This window comes from Haliotis rubra, unplaced genomic scaffold (assembly GCF_003918875.1).
Source record: "Haliotis rubra isolate DU_JTF1 unplaced genomic scaffold, ASM391887v1 Scf352, whole genome shotgun sequence".
NCBI lineage: Eukaryota > Metazoa > Mollusca > Gastropoda > Lepetellida > Haliotidae > Haliotis > Haliotis rubra.
In genome coordinates this window covers 279,410-295,219 of record NW_025767027.1, presented here as the reverse complement: position 1 = coordinate 295,219, position 15,810 = coordinate 279,410, and the positions used below count along the sequence as shown (strand labels likewise).

The 15,810-nt window shown below is 38.8% G+C and overlaps 1 protein-coding gene across 1 annotated transcript in view; it reads left to right on the top strand.

The window, feature by feature from the left end:
• The window catches only part of LOC124285107 (protein O-mannosyl-transferase TMTC2-like), a 412,056-nt gene that overhangs the window by 304,403 nt on the left and 91,843 nt on the right, over positions 1-15,810 (top strand). Inside the window, 2 exon segments of the mRNA XM_046721262.1 lie at positions 9,224-9,235; positions 9,911-10,016. Of these exon segments, the coding sequence (XP_046577218.1) occupies positions 9,224-9,235; positions 9,911-10,016 (118 nt within the window).

Below are 15,810 nucleotides of genomic sequence, written 5' to 3'. Positions count from 1 at the left end.
TTAAAAAGTTAAAAGAACATATATACATATTTATAACAATTTTAAAAATGGTAAAAAATGGTACTATTGTTTTTGTTGCTAGTTTGTTTGGTATAATTTTGTATGAATGAGATATTTAGTGAGTGGTTTAATTATCCCCCGCCGCGCGTTTAGCGCGATGCGGGGGATATAGTATTAGGCTCCGTCCGTCCGTACGAATTGGAATATCTTAACCGTTGACTGGATTCTTTTCATCTTTGGTACCTAGGTTCATCACAGTAAAAGGAAGGTGCCAGTCAGGTTTGGTGACCTTGACCTTCATTCTAGCAACAAAAACAATAGTACCATTTTTAATATATATATAATATATAAAGTAACAAATATCCGAGGCTTGCCGAGGATATTTTTACTTTTATCAACGAGTGTTGATGTATTTGATATCAGAAGACACAAGGGTGAGATTCTATTTATCATCAAAAATCACTCTTCATTAGTTTTCAATGAAAAATGTACATCTCTGATCACAGTACTGCCATTAGATTTGCAGTGCAGCGATGTCATAACATTGTGACGTCAACAAGTTCATGACGTCATAGCATTGTCAGGGCATTGTACAAAATCTACTGTCAAAAGGATATCTCCTAGGAGATATCGTCTGATCTCACACAAGCAATATCTACTGTGGAACACAGTTTTGGATGATAAATCCATGTCTCCATGTAAAGACAGAGAATTCTCAGAATGAATAAACCAATCAACACTTGTCAGTTTTTAAACTTCTGTAGGCAGAGTGGGAAGACACCATAGAACAGGTCAGTTCATTAACCAAGTAACTGGTAAAGTTAAATTTAGCAGGGGTAGAACAGGTCAGAGCGGTGTATTCACTTCCTGATCACTGGACCCTATCATGTTGTTTTAACCTGTAGGCAGTTTGGAACTGTAGGCAGTATGGGAATACACCATGGCATTTCTTGTGTCTGGAAATACTCATTATAAATTGAGGTCTGATGTGGCAACTGTATTACATCTTATGTACAGTGAAGCCCCGTTAGTCCGGACTCCGATAATCCGGATGTCTCGTCTCCCGGACGATTTTAGCTTGTTACCAATCTATGCCTAGATAATTTGCCTCGATAATCCGGAAATTCGGTTTCCGGAACCGAACGTAAGTAGCTGTCACCAATCAGTAAAATAAACAGTAAATTGCTTCACAGTCCGGACGCTGTAAGTCGTGTTCACGAACCGTAACAACACCTCCCGGCGATGTTTTACTTAATAATCTGGCCAACTGGGTTGTTGTTTTAATAAGACTGTAAAAGCTCCCGACTGAAGATGCTGTACATTTACACTTTGATTGACACCACAATACAAAGGTGTGGATGATAAGTGAGCTGTTTTGTTATTGGTTAATGTACTTTGACAGACAGATGCGGTCACGTGGACTTAAAGTGATTTTGCTTTACGACAACGCTGTGACGCAACAAGTCACAAGTGTGCTTCGCTAACTTTGCGAAATGTGACCAAATACCGCATATCATATTCAACCGATGGATGCAGGAATAATTCGGACATTCAAGGCATACTACAATAGATCGCTTGTTAGACATTACCTCACCTGTGCTGAGGAAGGACGTGATTAGACACGTCGGATCAACATGCGGATGTCACTCGGTAAAATTATTGATGTGATGAATTCAATAAGCTTTAGATTAAATGCTTATTTGTTTTATCCAGATTCGTGTCGTTTTTGTAATAGTAAGGGAGGCAACTTGGGTCTTGATTCAGTAGTCCGGACTATTCGCAATCCGGACGAATTTGCTGAGAAACGCAACCGTCCGGATTAACGAGGCTTCACTGTAATATGCGCATGGAAGTAAAAACAACGTCCTTCCTTCAAAGGATTAACCGCCAATACATTGATTGATTGCTCATTATTGGCTAACTAAATTACTTTTTAAAGAATGTCGGACATCATGCAATTAGTTGCGAGGTGTGCTATCTTGGGTGACCAATGGGATACACCAATGTGAAAAACCTGAAACGATAGATCCCTTTTTAGCATTAGACTGTTAAAAGACACATGACATGGAACAGGATTCTTTGTCAGCTGCAGATGAATGGCATCTCATTCCTTTATGATGATATTGATGGATACATTCCCCGAACAAGGTAAAAAGCCTGATATTGTTGCTATAACTTTAGTCTGTTTTAATTTTGATATTTGGATTTTTTTAATTCATTTGTTATAGCGTTCCCCAGAATCTTTTTCTTTACTGACATACAAGAGGTCGCACTTAGGGCGTGTGTGTGAAATATGATTTACATTGGCTATCTATAAAATGTCTAGATATTACAGTCATGTTATAAATTCACTAAGTATAAGCAGATTGTGTGCATTTTATTAAGTTTCAGAAAGCATACAAATATGCATAAACTAATTAGGATTATAAGACAAAATATAAAACATGCATTGACTTCACTATTTTTCAGTCATAACATTTTTTACCACTGAGAGATGGTTAAACTTCAAAACGTTTTCATTTGTTATCAAAATAATGAAGATGGAAATATTATCGAGTAAAAAAGATTTCATCTTTGTTGATCAGTCTATACTTATACTATCAATTGTGCATGAGGGTGGCGCAGCATAGGTAACGAACCAGTCATGAATTCTGGGATATCATCCGGGTACTCACTGGAAAAAAACAATAACAAAAGCAACAACCAGTCCACAGAAATTTCTCTGGATCAGTGCCTCTTTAAGGAAGTTATACTGTCATATATATTATGTCATTTATAGCTTTAATCAGTAATCCCCATGAACTTATCAGTAAGCACATCAGTAAGTACAATGTCCTATGTCCTTGAAAATATAAACCAGTATATTTATGCACCGGGCATAACGGAACTACTTTTCCCTGAGCCACCACCCTTGAAAGTTGTCTCCCCTGGTTCATTTGCTCACTTCTCTCTCAGTAAGTCATGTGAGCAGAGTGGGAAAATACCAAGGCTGGGATAAGTAGTAGGCACTTTTAAGACATTTAGTTGATATGGCAATTATACATGACTGTGTGAGGCGCTACCTTTCACTTTTATGCTATAGCACGGACATCATGACATCTGTAGTATTCTTGTTTGACTTTCGTTCAACAAACATCACACGAAGCAGATCACTGATCTTTGGCATGATTGCTATGGTATTGCTTACGTATATTTATGTGCCTCACAAAACAGCTTTAAATATTGTTTTTAAGGTTTCCTTTTTATCCCCCCAGCATGTAATGCGGGGGGATATAGTTGATGCCTCGTCCGTCCGTAATCATTTTGTTTCCAGAGCATAACTCAAAAACCGTTCAATATTTTTCAACAAAAATTCATAGATGTATCAAACAGAACCTAAGGTGGTACCTTTTGCTTTTTACGGATTTTTGTCATTTTTATTTTTCTCGGTTTCCATGGAAACGTTTTGGACTTAGTCTTAAAGGGTGGGTAGGCTTCGTGTCCAGAGCATAACTCAAGAACCGTTCAATATTTTTCAACAAAACTTGGTAGATATATCAAACAGAACCTTAAGTGGTGCCTTTTGGTATTTGCAGATTTTGGGCATTTTTATTTTTCCCGGTTTCCATGGAAACGATTTGGACTTAGTCCCAAAAGGGAGGGTGGGTTTCGTTTCTGGAGCACAACTCAAAAACTTCTTAATATCTTTCAGCAAGACTTGGCAGATATATGAGACAGATCTTGAAGTGGTGCCTTTTGCTATTTACACATTTTTTGTCATTTATCTTTTTTTTGGTTTCCATGGAAACGATTCGGACTTAGTCCCAAAAGGGAGGGGTGGGTTTCCTTTCCAGAGCACAACTGGAAAACTTCTTAATACAGGGCTCCCACAGGTCAGGGAAAAGTCAGGGAAATTTGGCATTTCTCTGAAAGTCAGGGAATTTTTATATGTTTTCAAAAGTCAGGGAATAGTCAGGGAATTTGGGGTTTAAGTCAGCGAAATTTAGGGGTTTGGTCAGGGAAAAATAAGACTCAGAATGTCGCTAATCAGGTATGGTAGTAGTCAAAGTCAAAGAAGCAGCACATGTTATTGACATTTCATGAAATAAATTACAGTACAGATAAGAGATTGCTTTTAAGCATAACAGCATGTTTTACATAAAGCCCTAGATTACATATTACATTTTCATTTCTGGATGATAGAATAGAAACAAAGTCACTTGAAGGATAATTTTACAGATAATTATTTGGCATGTATTGTTTTCTTAAATCAGCATAATGTGAATTTTATCTTCTACAGCCGGGTGACATAACAGACATATTCTTCTATGAAGCACAATCGGTTGGATTTGTGAATCAAACAATATGAAACATATTTTCCGGGTTAAAATTCAAAAATTCTGGGAAACTGACATAAATTTGATAAGAGCCTTCTTAGCATGAATGCGGGGGGATATAGTCGATGCCTTGCCCATCTGTCTGTCCATCCGTAATCATTTTGTTTCCGGAGCATAACTCAAACATCGTTCGATATTTTTCAACAAAACTTGACAGATATATCAAACAGAACCTAAAGTGGTGCCTTTTGCTATTTACAGATTTTTGTCATATCTATTTTTCGTGGTTTCCATGGAAACATATTGGAATTTGTCTAAACAAATGCAGTTCAACTTTAAGTAACTGTCAGATGATTTGCTCTTTCATATTTGTATGGGCTGGGGGATTTGTCATCTTCTGATGACTCATGTTTAATATGGAAAAACATAATTCAAGATAGGCATAGTGATTAACAATAGATAATTGTTTGCCATTCAAAAACATTTTTCTTTATAGGCAACAGATCCACCTCTTCTAAAGATAACTATGTTAACAGATAATTTTCCATTCATTTGTATACTGTTCCAAAATATTATAAATAGTGTGATGGCTATGGTGGTTTCTTCAAATTGTGAAAGCCAATATTGGCCAAAAATATTGTTCAAGTACAGCATAGGTTTATAATATGCCCTATGTTCTGACATTTGCTGTTTATTCACAAAATTGAAAGTGGTTTAATGATGTTCATAATCTAGTTGTCATGGTTGTACTGAATGTAAAGTTACATCTTGCATGTTTATTCTTTCCAAATACGCCTTTGATAATTACAACATTTTGTGATAATGAAGAAATGTGTTCCTGACTTTGAATGAAACAATTCAATTAAATCATTAGTGTCACATTTATGCTCTTTGTCAAGAGCCTTTAATATAAAATACAAAGTTTTCAGATGATATATTACTGACTTCACATGAGAATATATATTTGATGGTCACGGTCAAATGTTTCTAATAGTATTATGTAACATTGTGGCAGGAGAGTCAAGGAAAATTTTCTTCATCACAAATATCAATGTTTTGGTTAATGTAATAAATTAACAAATATTGTGTGTATTTATGATATGTGTGAAGGAAATATCTTAACAGGGTGGTTAGGACTGACTGAAAGGGAGGAAGGAGGCCAGTTTTTACACTTAAATGGTCAGGGGAAAATCTATACTTGTCAGGGAAAAGTCAGGGAATTTTGGCATGCCATGCCTGTGGGAACCCTGTAATATCTTTCAGCAAAACTTGGCAGATATGTGAGGCAGATGCCAAAGTGGTGCCTTTTGCTATTTGTCATATTTATTTTTCCCGGTTTCCATGGAAACGGTTAGGACTTAGTCCCAAAAGGGAGGGGTGGGCTTCATTTCCGGGGCACAACAAGCATTCAGTATCTTTCAACAGAACTTGGCAGATCTATTAGGCAAATTTTGAAATGGTGCCTTTTGCTATTTACAGATTTTTGGCATTTATATTTCTCATGATTTCCATGGAAACGATTCGGACTTAGTTTAAAATAAAGTCAAGCTGGACTTTAAGTAACTCTCAGATGATTTGTTCTTTCAAATATGTTGGGGCCAGGGAGATATGTCATCTTCTGATGACTCTTGTCTTCCAAAATCAGAATATCAAAGACAGATATAATGGAAGATAAATGGAAGTCTGTGTGTTTTATTTGTTAAGTTTTTTAACTAGGAACTAATTTGGGCACATTCTGTTGATAATGGTGGTGCTTGAGAATACAACTTTGATAGCTGATGACAACTTATTGTAAAGGTGGTATTTTGGATCAAAATGTATATAATAAATACACTATATTTATTTTTGTCAAATACAATGTATATCGCACCTTGTGAAGGCTGAAAACCCTATTTTCACTTATTGAGACATACATCATATTTAACTAACCGCATGAAATTGTCACTATTTACGTCAATCTAGTTGCAGACTTGCTACATCTAGAAGGAGTCACCCTACCCATGAGTGTAGAAGGCCTGTGGTCTACAAGTTTCCATCTTGGTCTCTCTTAGAAGGAATGCTCACAAAAGTGCATATGTCCAGTCTGGACAAACAGAACATTTCTCATGTTCTACCAACAAGATGCCAAGACTCCATGTGCCTTCCTTAATGGAACCAGTCCATTGTATTGTCAACTTTACTGGAAGAATGTAATGGAAACATCTTGACTATAGCGACTTATCCCTATAGCAACACTCTTTCAGGTTTCAGGGAACATAGATTATGCTCCTGATGGACCCCTGTGCCCATAAGAGCTCTGAAGCACTATCTTACACCCAGTGAAGGACATAGAAAACAGGAAACAACTGTCCATATCCAGCAAGATTTCATCAGACATTACCAAGACTACTATGGCTGGAAGGTACTGACAGTTTCCAACATGCTCAGCTTTCCAGCTCATAAAATCCAAGCCTTAAGAAGTCGCCTTCTCACAGTGAGACTTAACAATGTGTAGCAAAGGACTTGTAGTAACAGAGATCGTAATAACTTTGGTTTTTGTGCAGTTTTTACATCACAAACAACTCATATCTTGCAGAGTCTCGGCAACATGGACAAGTGAGGAAGAGACAATAGCATTAATGTCAGGATATATGCATCACTGTCACTAAAGAGGAAGAAAGTAGGAAAAATCACTGTGGGTGTACAGCTGGATTCTTAGGCAAAACACTGCTCAGTGTCTCCAACATGATGTCAACACAAGCAAAGGGACTTCCTTCTGAGGTGAACATAGGTCAAGGTGATCAGGGTGCCGTTCCACTAACCGATCTTAGCCCTACGCCAATCGTAAACCCCTAAAATCCCAATCTTAGCGTGACATTACGATCGGCATACCGTTCCACTAACCGATCTTACCCAAGTCAATCGTAAAGTTAAGATCCAAAGTCGAAGTTGCTCATGACCAACTTAGGATCGCTAAAATAAATCGTAGAGAAACCAAAATGGCTGCTGTCATTATTGTATGTGAAGAGGAAGAGCGAGCATTACACCATGAGCATGTGTTTCGAGACCAATCTCAGATTCTAGATACATTATGAGATGATGTGCTTGTGGCGAGGTACAGGATGCCTCGTCACGCCTTGTTCATGCTGATCGACAAGGTTCAGCCACATATTATGCCAGATACCCAGCGTTCACACTCACTTTCCCTTGAAACGAAGGTGCTGACTACCCTAAGATTTCTTAGGTAGGTTGTCCTTTAGTTGAACTGCGAGATGTTAATGGGATATCTAAGTCAAGCGTATCTAGGCTGCTTCATCCCACCATTCAGGCTATATGTAATGCGTTGGATAATATTTCCTTTGACCAGACACGCGGGAGTATCATGAGTACGAAAAGTGATTTTTTTTCAAACGCGCAGGCTTTCCTATGGTGATTGGTGCTATTGATGGGACTTTGATCCCGATCACGAATCCCTCTGCTGACGAAGAAGCTGCTTTTGTGTGCAGAAAAGGCTTCCATGCCATTAATGTGCAGGTGGTATGTGATGCATCCCTGAGGTAGGATGGTTGATGCTATTGTTGTTATGCATTAAATGGAATTTATAACTAAACTCTCGGTATACTGACTCAAGCGCAACATTTCTTTGTCACTCCTGGTCTGAAAGAAGCAGACAAAAGGGAGTGATGGTGGACCTCTTCGTCAACCAGGATGGATATTTCCTCAGGAGAACATTTGCTCTTTCTCGCTTGAAGTTTCTTCTCCGAGTTTACAGTTGGTTCCAAAATGACTAGGGGCCGTGGGGTAGCCTAGTGGTTAAAGCGTTGGCTCGTCACGCCGAAGGCCCGGGTTCGATTCCCCACATGGGCACAATGTGTTAAGCCCATTCCTGGTGTCCCCCGCCGTGATATTGCTGGAATATTGCTAAAAGCGACGTAAAACTAAACTCAGTCAGTCAGTCAGTCCAAAATGACTTCCATCATTATGCAAAGGGAGATAACTTGTGCCTCGCACTTTTCTATCTCTCGCCCAAATAATCTTGATCTTAGCTAGGATCGGATCGTAAGATCGGGACCAGCTACGATTGACCTAAGATCGGTCAGTGGAACGGGTGTAACTTTTAGCTAAGACTATTGTAAAATTGGCATAACTTCCTAAAGTTGATCTTAGTTAAGATCGGTTAGTGGAACGGCACCCAGGTCAAAAGCCTGTGGTTTGTCGTGGGAATTATTTCTATCTTACAACACATTTGCAACTAGTTGTATGCGATTTAAAATCCTTACAATTAGGGTGTTATAACTGTGTTACATACTGCAAGTTGTTTCTACAAGTTGCACTGTTGTCAGTGAAGTTCCCACAGGACAGTCTCAAACTTTGACTTGTGTGACATTTAACATGTTCTTGGAGACTCTGTTCTCCCTTTTCCTGAGATACAAGCAGCTATAACCTTATGTAGCATGTATGCCAGTTCATCATTGGTCAGCCCAATTAGATCAGTCAGACTCACTTGATAAGATCTGGAACAGAGATACAGTACAACAGACACCGGTTTTGGAGTGCTGTCAAAGCTGGATGTGACATCAAAAGGTGGAAGTGATGCTGGAAGTGAACCTTGAGGTGATCTCATATGACCTTGACTTGACACCATAGAACTGGTGAGTCACTGTAGTGACCTCTGGCTATGATGTAAACAAAGAATTGTATTCCAAGGACTATTTCAACATCAGGAGTAGTGCATTCCACTTTCCAAATTTATCAGCATCTAGACAATGTTGGTTATTGGAAAGATGTGGTGTTTTCCATCTCTTGCATTTAGGCTGGTGATACTATTTCTTTCAAGAGGGATTAGATATGACAGTGAAGAGGACATCTGCCAATTTTATACCCAGAGGACCGACAAAATACAGAATTTATGGCTACCATGTATGGAGGTTATACCTGAAGTTATGCACACTGTTATTGTGACAATTTTGGAATAGAATAGGTTTGTAGGGTTTCATTTCAGATATGAAGTGTTGCCTGCATATTTTATATGGTCTTGTGTGTTGTCAGTGGGGGGCCTCCCAGTACATTGTGTTGTCCATTTCACATGAGTAATACATGTGATCAGAATGTGCCTTTTTCATTGTAAAAACAACCAATTTAACTGTGAAGTTTAGTGGAATAAACTTTTTTTATTACCTACGAAGGCGAAAATATCGGGGTTCATATTTTTCATACGATGCCCTAGGGCAAAATATCACTTTGTCATGGTGACGTGACGTCATAAACAATGCTATGACGTCACGTTTTTTCTGTGACGTTGCGTTCTGCATGAGGCAACGGCAGGTAGCCAGCCTATGCTTGAAAGTAGATTTGGGGTTATTTTCCTCAATTTGACGACTTTGGTAATAAACAGAAAATTATATGAGTGTCCATATCATACTATGTTTACAACACTAGTGCCTAAATATCGGAATATCCCTCGCTTTCGCTCGGGAAATACCAAAATTTAGGCACTCCTGTCGTAAACATAGTATGACATGGGCACTCATATAATATCCTCTATGTAAGGTGTTAATTGGCTGGGATGTCTCTGTTCATATGTCTGTATGTGTTCAGGTGAGGTGTACAGCAAGATGGGGGGACCTGGCGACGGCAGAACGCTGGTACCGAAAGGCTCTCAAGTCCAAGCCAGACCATGTTCCTGCACATCTGACTATAGCCAAGTTACTGCAGAAGAAGGTTGGTAAAAGTAGACCATTAAGTCTGATGGTCATGTACCATCCACTTTCACCTACATCTTTTTTTGCCTTCAGTAATCAGGTATACCTGTATACGACGTTTCAGAGCTAATTCTTGTTCTTCATCATTCACCTGATGAAGAAGAAAGAATTAGCTCTGAAACTCATCATTCACCTGATGAAGCAGCAAGAATTAGCTCTGAAACGTCTTTGAAGTATAAACAGAAGTTGTTAGCCATAAAAACATGTCATGTATTCATGTTTGCCCAACTTCTAAATGCCCTCAAGAACTTCATGTTGCAGTTGGCTGTCCATTGATCCCTTAACAGTAGAACTATACTTGTGTAACAGTGCATTTCACTTTGAACTCTCATGCTTTCCTGATTATGATCAACTAAGTGATACTAACAAACTTAGATTTCTTTAGATGCTGCAATGCCACAGTTTGCAAGCAACCTGTGTGACAATTGCTAGACAGGTACCTATTCAATTTCAGGAAAATGATCATTCACAGTATTTCTGAAAGCACTATGACTGTGTTGTCTTGGGCACTATTGCACCATGGAGTTGAACAAGATGAAAACTCATTGATTAAACAGTTACAGCTATATATTGAAGAAAGCCGTACTCTAATGGCTAAGCTTGCCATTGCATCATGTCATCTGCTCAAAGGTACTACAGTGAGATTTATATTCAATAGATTATTCTAAGATGAGGCCATATGCCGTTGAGGAAACAATGTAATCATTCTTTGTCAGACATTCTTATAAGAAATTATGAAGTCATACTTACAACATCTGAGATATACATAATTAATGGAAAAGTGACTTCTGAGTAAATTTGTTTGTGGAAACAAAGCCTTTTTAACCCACCGGCATGTAATGCGGTGGGATATAGTCGTCGCCTCGTCTGTCTGTCCGTCCGTCCGTACTTCCGTCCGTAATCATTTGGTTTCCGGAGCATAACTCAAAGACCGGTCGATATTTTTCAACAAAACTTGGTAGATATGTCAAACATAACCCAAGGTGGTGCCTTTTGCTATTTACAGATTATTGTCATTTTTATTTTTCTCGGTTTCCATGGACTTAGTCTTAAAGAGGGGTGGGCTTCGTTTCCGCGGAGCATAACTCAGAAACCGTTGAGTATTTTTCTGCAAGACTTGGTAGATATATCAAACAGAACCTTAAGTGGTGCCTTTTGCTATTTGCAGATTTTTGGCATTTTTATTTTTCCCGGTTTCCATGGAAATGCTTCGGACTTGGTCTCAAAAAGGAGAGATTGGTTCCGTCAATATTTTTTCAACAAAACTTGATAGATATATCAAACAGAACCTTAAGTGGTGTTTGCAGATTTTTGGCATTTCTATTTTTCTTGGTTTCCATGGAAACGAGTTGAACTTAATCTCAAAAGGGAGGGGTGGGCTTCGTTTCCGGAGCATAACTCAAGAACCGTTCAATATTTTTCTCAACAAAAATTGGTAGATATATCAAACAGAACCTTTAGTGGTGTCTTTTGCTATTTGCAGATTTTGGCCATTTTTATTTTTCCTGGTTTCCATGGAAAGGCTTGGGACTTGGTCTCAAAAAGGAGAGATTGGTTTCGTCAATATTTTTCAACAAAACTTGATAGATATATCAAACAGAACCTTAAGTGGTGTTTGCAGATTTTTGGCATTTCTATTTTTCTTGGTTTCCATGGAAACGATTTGGACTTAGTCCCAAAAGTGAGGGATGGGCTTCGTTTCTGGAGCACAACTCGAAAACTTCTTAATATCTTTCAGCAAAACTTGGCAGATATGTGAGGCAGATCCCAAAGTGGTGCCTTTTGCTATTTGCAGACTTTCGTGATTATTATTTTCTCAGCTTCCATGGAAACGATTCGGACTTAGTCTCAAAAGGGAGGGGTGGGCTTCGTTTCCGAGGCATAACTCAAGAACCGTTCAGTATTTTTCAACAAAACTTGGTAGATATATCAAACAGAACCTTAAGTGGTGCCTTTTGCTATTTGCAGATTTTGGGCATTTTTATTTTCCCCGGTTTCCATGGAAACGATTCGGACTAAGTCTCAAATTGAGGGGTAGGTTTCGTTTACGGAGCACAACTCAAAAACTTCTTAATATCTTTCAGCAAAACTTGGCAGATATGTGAGGCAGATCCCAAAGTGGTGCCTTTTGCAATTTACAGATTTTTGTCTTTTTTATTTTTCTAGGTTTCCATGGAAACGAGTTAGACTTAGTTTCAAAAGGGAGGGGTGGATTTCGTTTCAAAAACTTCTTAATATCTTTCAGTAAAACTTGCAATTTATGTGAGGCAGATCTTGAAGTGGTGCCTTTTGCTATTTGCAGATTTTTGTCATTTATGTTTTTCATCATTTCCATGGAAACGATTTGCACTTAGTGTAAAATCAAGCTGGACTTTAAATAACTGTCAGATGATTCGTTCTTTCAAAGATGTGGGGGCCGGGGGAATATGTCATCTTCAGATGACTCTTGTTTTAATATTTCAACAGGATTGCTTTGAACATTTGTAATCCCCATGGCATGTAATGCGGGGGGATATAGTCGTCGCCTCGTCCGTCTGTCCATCTGTCCGTCCGTAATCATTTGGTTTCCGGAGCATAACTCAAAGACCGGTCGATATTTTTCAACAAAAATTGGTAGATATGTCAAACATAACCTAAGGTGGTGCCTTTTGCTATTTACAGATTATTGTCATTTTTATTTTTCTCGGTTTCCATGGAAACGGTTCGGACTTGGTCCCAAAAGTGAGGGGTGGGCTTCGTTTCCGAAGCATAACTCAAGAACCGTTCAATATTTTTCTCAACAAAAATTGGTAGATATATCAACAGAACCTTTAGTGGTGTCTTTTGCTAATTGCAGATTTTGGCCATTTTTATTTTTCCCGGTTTCCATGGAAAGGCTTGGGACTTGGTCTCAAAAGGGAGGGTGAGATTGGTTTCAGAGCATAACTCAATATCAATTTTCAACAAAACTTGATAGATATATCAAACAGAACCTTAAGTGGTGCCTTTTGCTATTTGCAGATTTTTGGCATTTTTAATTTTCCTGGTTTCCATGGAAACAAATTGAACTTAGTCCCAAAAGGGAGGGGTGGGCTTCGTTTCCAGAGCACAACTCGAAAACTTCTTAATATCTTTCAGCAAAACTTGGCAGATATGTGAGGCAGATCCCAAAGTGGTGCCTTTTGCTATTTGCAGACTTTTGTGATTATTATTTTCTCGGTTTCCATGGAAACGATTCGGACTTAGTCTCAAAAGGGAGGGGTGGGCTTCGTTTCCAGAGCATAACTCAAGAACCGTTCAATATTTATCAACAAAACTTGGTAGATATAACAAACAGAACCTTAAGTGGTGCCTTTTGCTATTTGCAGATTTTTGTCATTTTTAATTTTCCCGGTTTCCATGGAAACGATTCGGACTTAGTCTCAAAAGGGAGGGGTAGGTTTCGTTTCCAGAGCACAACTCAAAAACTTCTCAATATCTTTCAGCAAAACTTGGCCGATATGTGAGGCAGATCCCAAAGTGGTGCCTTTTGCTATTTACAGATTTTTGTCTTTTTTAATTTTCTAGGTTTCCATGGAAACGATTTAGACTTAGTCTCAAAAGGGAGAGGTGGGTTTCGTTTCAAAAACTTCTTAATATCTTTCAGTAAAACTTGGCAGCTATGTGAGGCAGATCTTGAAGTGGTGCCTTTTTGCTGTTTGCAGATGTTTGTCATTTATGTTTTTCATCATTTCCATGGAAACGATTTGCACTTAGTGTAAAATCAAGCTGGACTTTAAGTAACTGTCAGATGATTTGTTCTTTCAAAGATGTGGGGCCGGGGGGATATGTCATCTTCTGATGACTCTTGTTTTGGCCATTTTATTTTTCCGGTTTCCATGGAAAGGCTTGGGACTTGGTCTCAAAAAGGAGAGATTGGTTTCGTCAATATTTTTTCAACAAAACTTGATAGATATATCAAACAGAAACTTAAGTGGTGTTTGCAGATTTTTGGCATTTCTATTTTTCTTGGTTTCCATGGAAACAAGTTGAACTTAATCTCAAAAGGGAGGGGTGGGCTTCGTTTCCGGAGCATAACTCAAGAACCGTTCAATATATTTAAACAAGACTTGGTAGACATATCAAACAGAACCTTAAGTGATGCCTTTTGCTATTTGCAGATTTTTGGCCATTTTTATTTTTCCGGTTTCTATGGAAACGATTCGTACTTAGTCCCAAAAGGAGGGGTGGGTTTGTTTCCGGAGCACAACTCGAAAACTTCTTAATATCTTTCAGTAAAACTTGGCAGATATGTGAGGCAGATCTTGAAGTGGTGCCTTTTGCTATTTGCAGATTTTTGTCATGAATTATTTTCATGATTTCCATGAAACGATTTGCACTTAGTCTAAAATCAAGCTGGACTTTAAGAAACTGTCAGATGATTTGTTCTTTCAAAGATGTGGGGTTGGGGGGATATATCATCTTCTGATGACTCTTGTTTTCAGTTTGAGAGACTCAGCAAGAGTCATGGTTTAGATATGGGTGAGACAGACTACAATTCTGATGTTTGTAGTGATGCCTTACTGATGGTTGTTGTGATGCCTCACAGCAACCAGCACTCCTGGTGAAGCAGATCTATGTGAAGACATAGGTGAGACAGACTCGTGATGCCTCACAGCCACCAGCACTCCTGGTGAAGCAGATCTATGTGAAGACATAGGTGAGACAGACTCGTGATGCCTCACAGCCACCAGCACTCCTGGTGAAGCAGATCTATGTGAAGACATAGGTGAGACAGACTCGTGATGCCTCACAGCCACCAGCACTCCTGGTGAAGCAGATCTATGTGAAGACATAGGTGAGACAGACTCGTGATGCCTCACAGCCACCAGCACTCCTGGTGAAGCAGATCTATGTGAAGACATAGGTGAGACAGACTACAATTCTGATGTTTGTAGTGATACCTCACAGCCTTACTGATCAAAGAAAATGATAGTTCCACACACACACCTAATTTTGTTCACTTCTGCTCAACAATTAACTTGGTGTGTATGGTTTAATGAGGAACCTTCTTTTCAATTAGTTAAGTGCCAAGGTTCCTTACTATGGCGAATATGATGTGCAAAAGTTGACACATGTCATTGTATCCCTGTTGGGTAGATCAATGCTCATGATGTTGATCACTGGATTGTCTGGTCCAGACTCGATTATTTACTTCTTTTTTTTCTTCTCTTTTTTAAAATTATTATTTATTATTTGCTGACTGCCGCAATATAGCTGGTGAAGTGACAAGGTAAGATGTGGACCCACATTCACTTCTGTGTGGATGGTCAAGAGATCAGGCAGGATTGTAAGGCTATAGCCCTTACTCATGTTATTTCATTTAGATCACAGGAAATGTCAGATCTTTCTACATCTCAGTTGTTACAAATGTCTGCTGATGTCCAATCAACATCTGTGAACTGCAAACAAAGTTTTTGGCCCCTCTTGCACCATTCAGCCAAACACTCCTCTCTGCTCCCTCACAATGACCCCTCAGCCTCTGTGAAATATACTGCATGCTCTGTGAAGCATGCAGTAAGCCTCCTGATTGGTCATGTGACTCCTTTGTCGGATCATTCTCTTCATTGTCGCACTGTAGTGCAGACGCTCTATAAACGTAGTGAAGAAATTTGAATTGTATTAGCATACCATGGGTAAACAAGATTCTACATCAAGGAAAAGAAAGTTCTGCTCTGAGTGTAAGAAGATTCTGTCTTCATTGGACCCCCATTCGTCATTATGTTTTACAGATT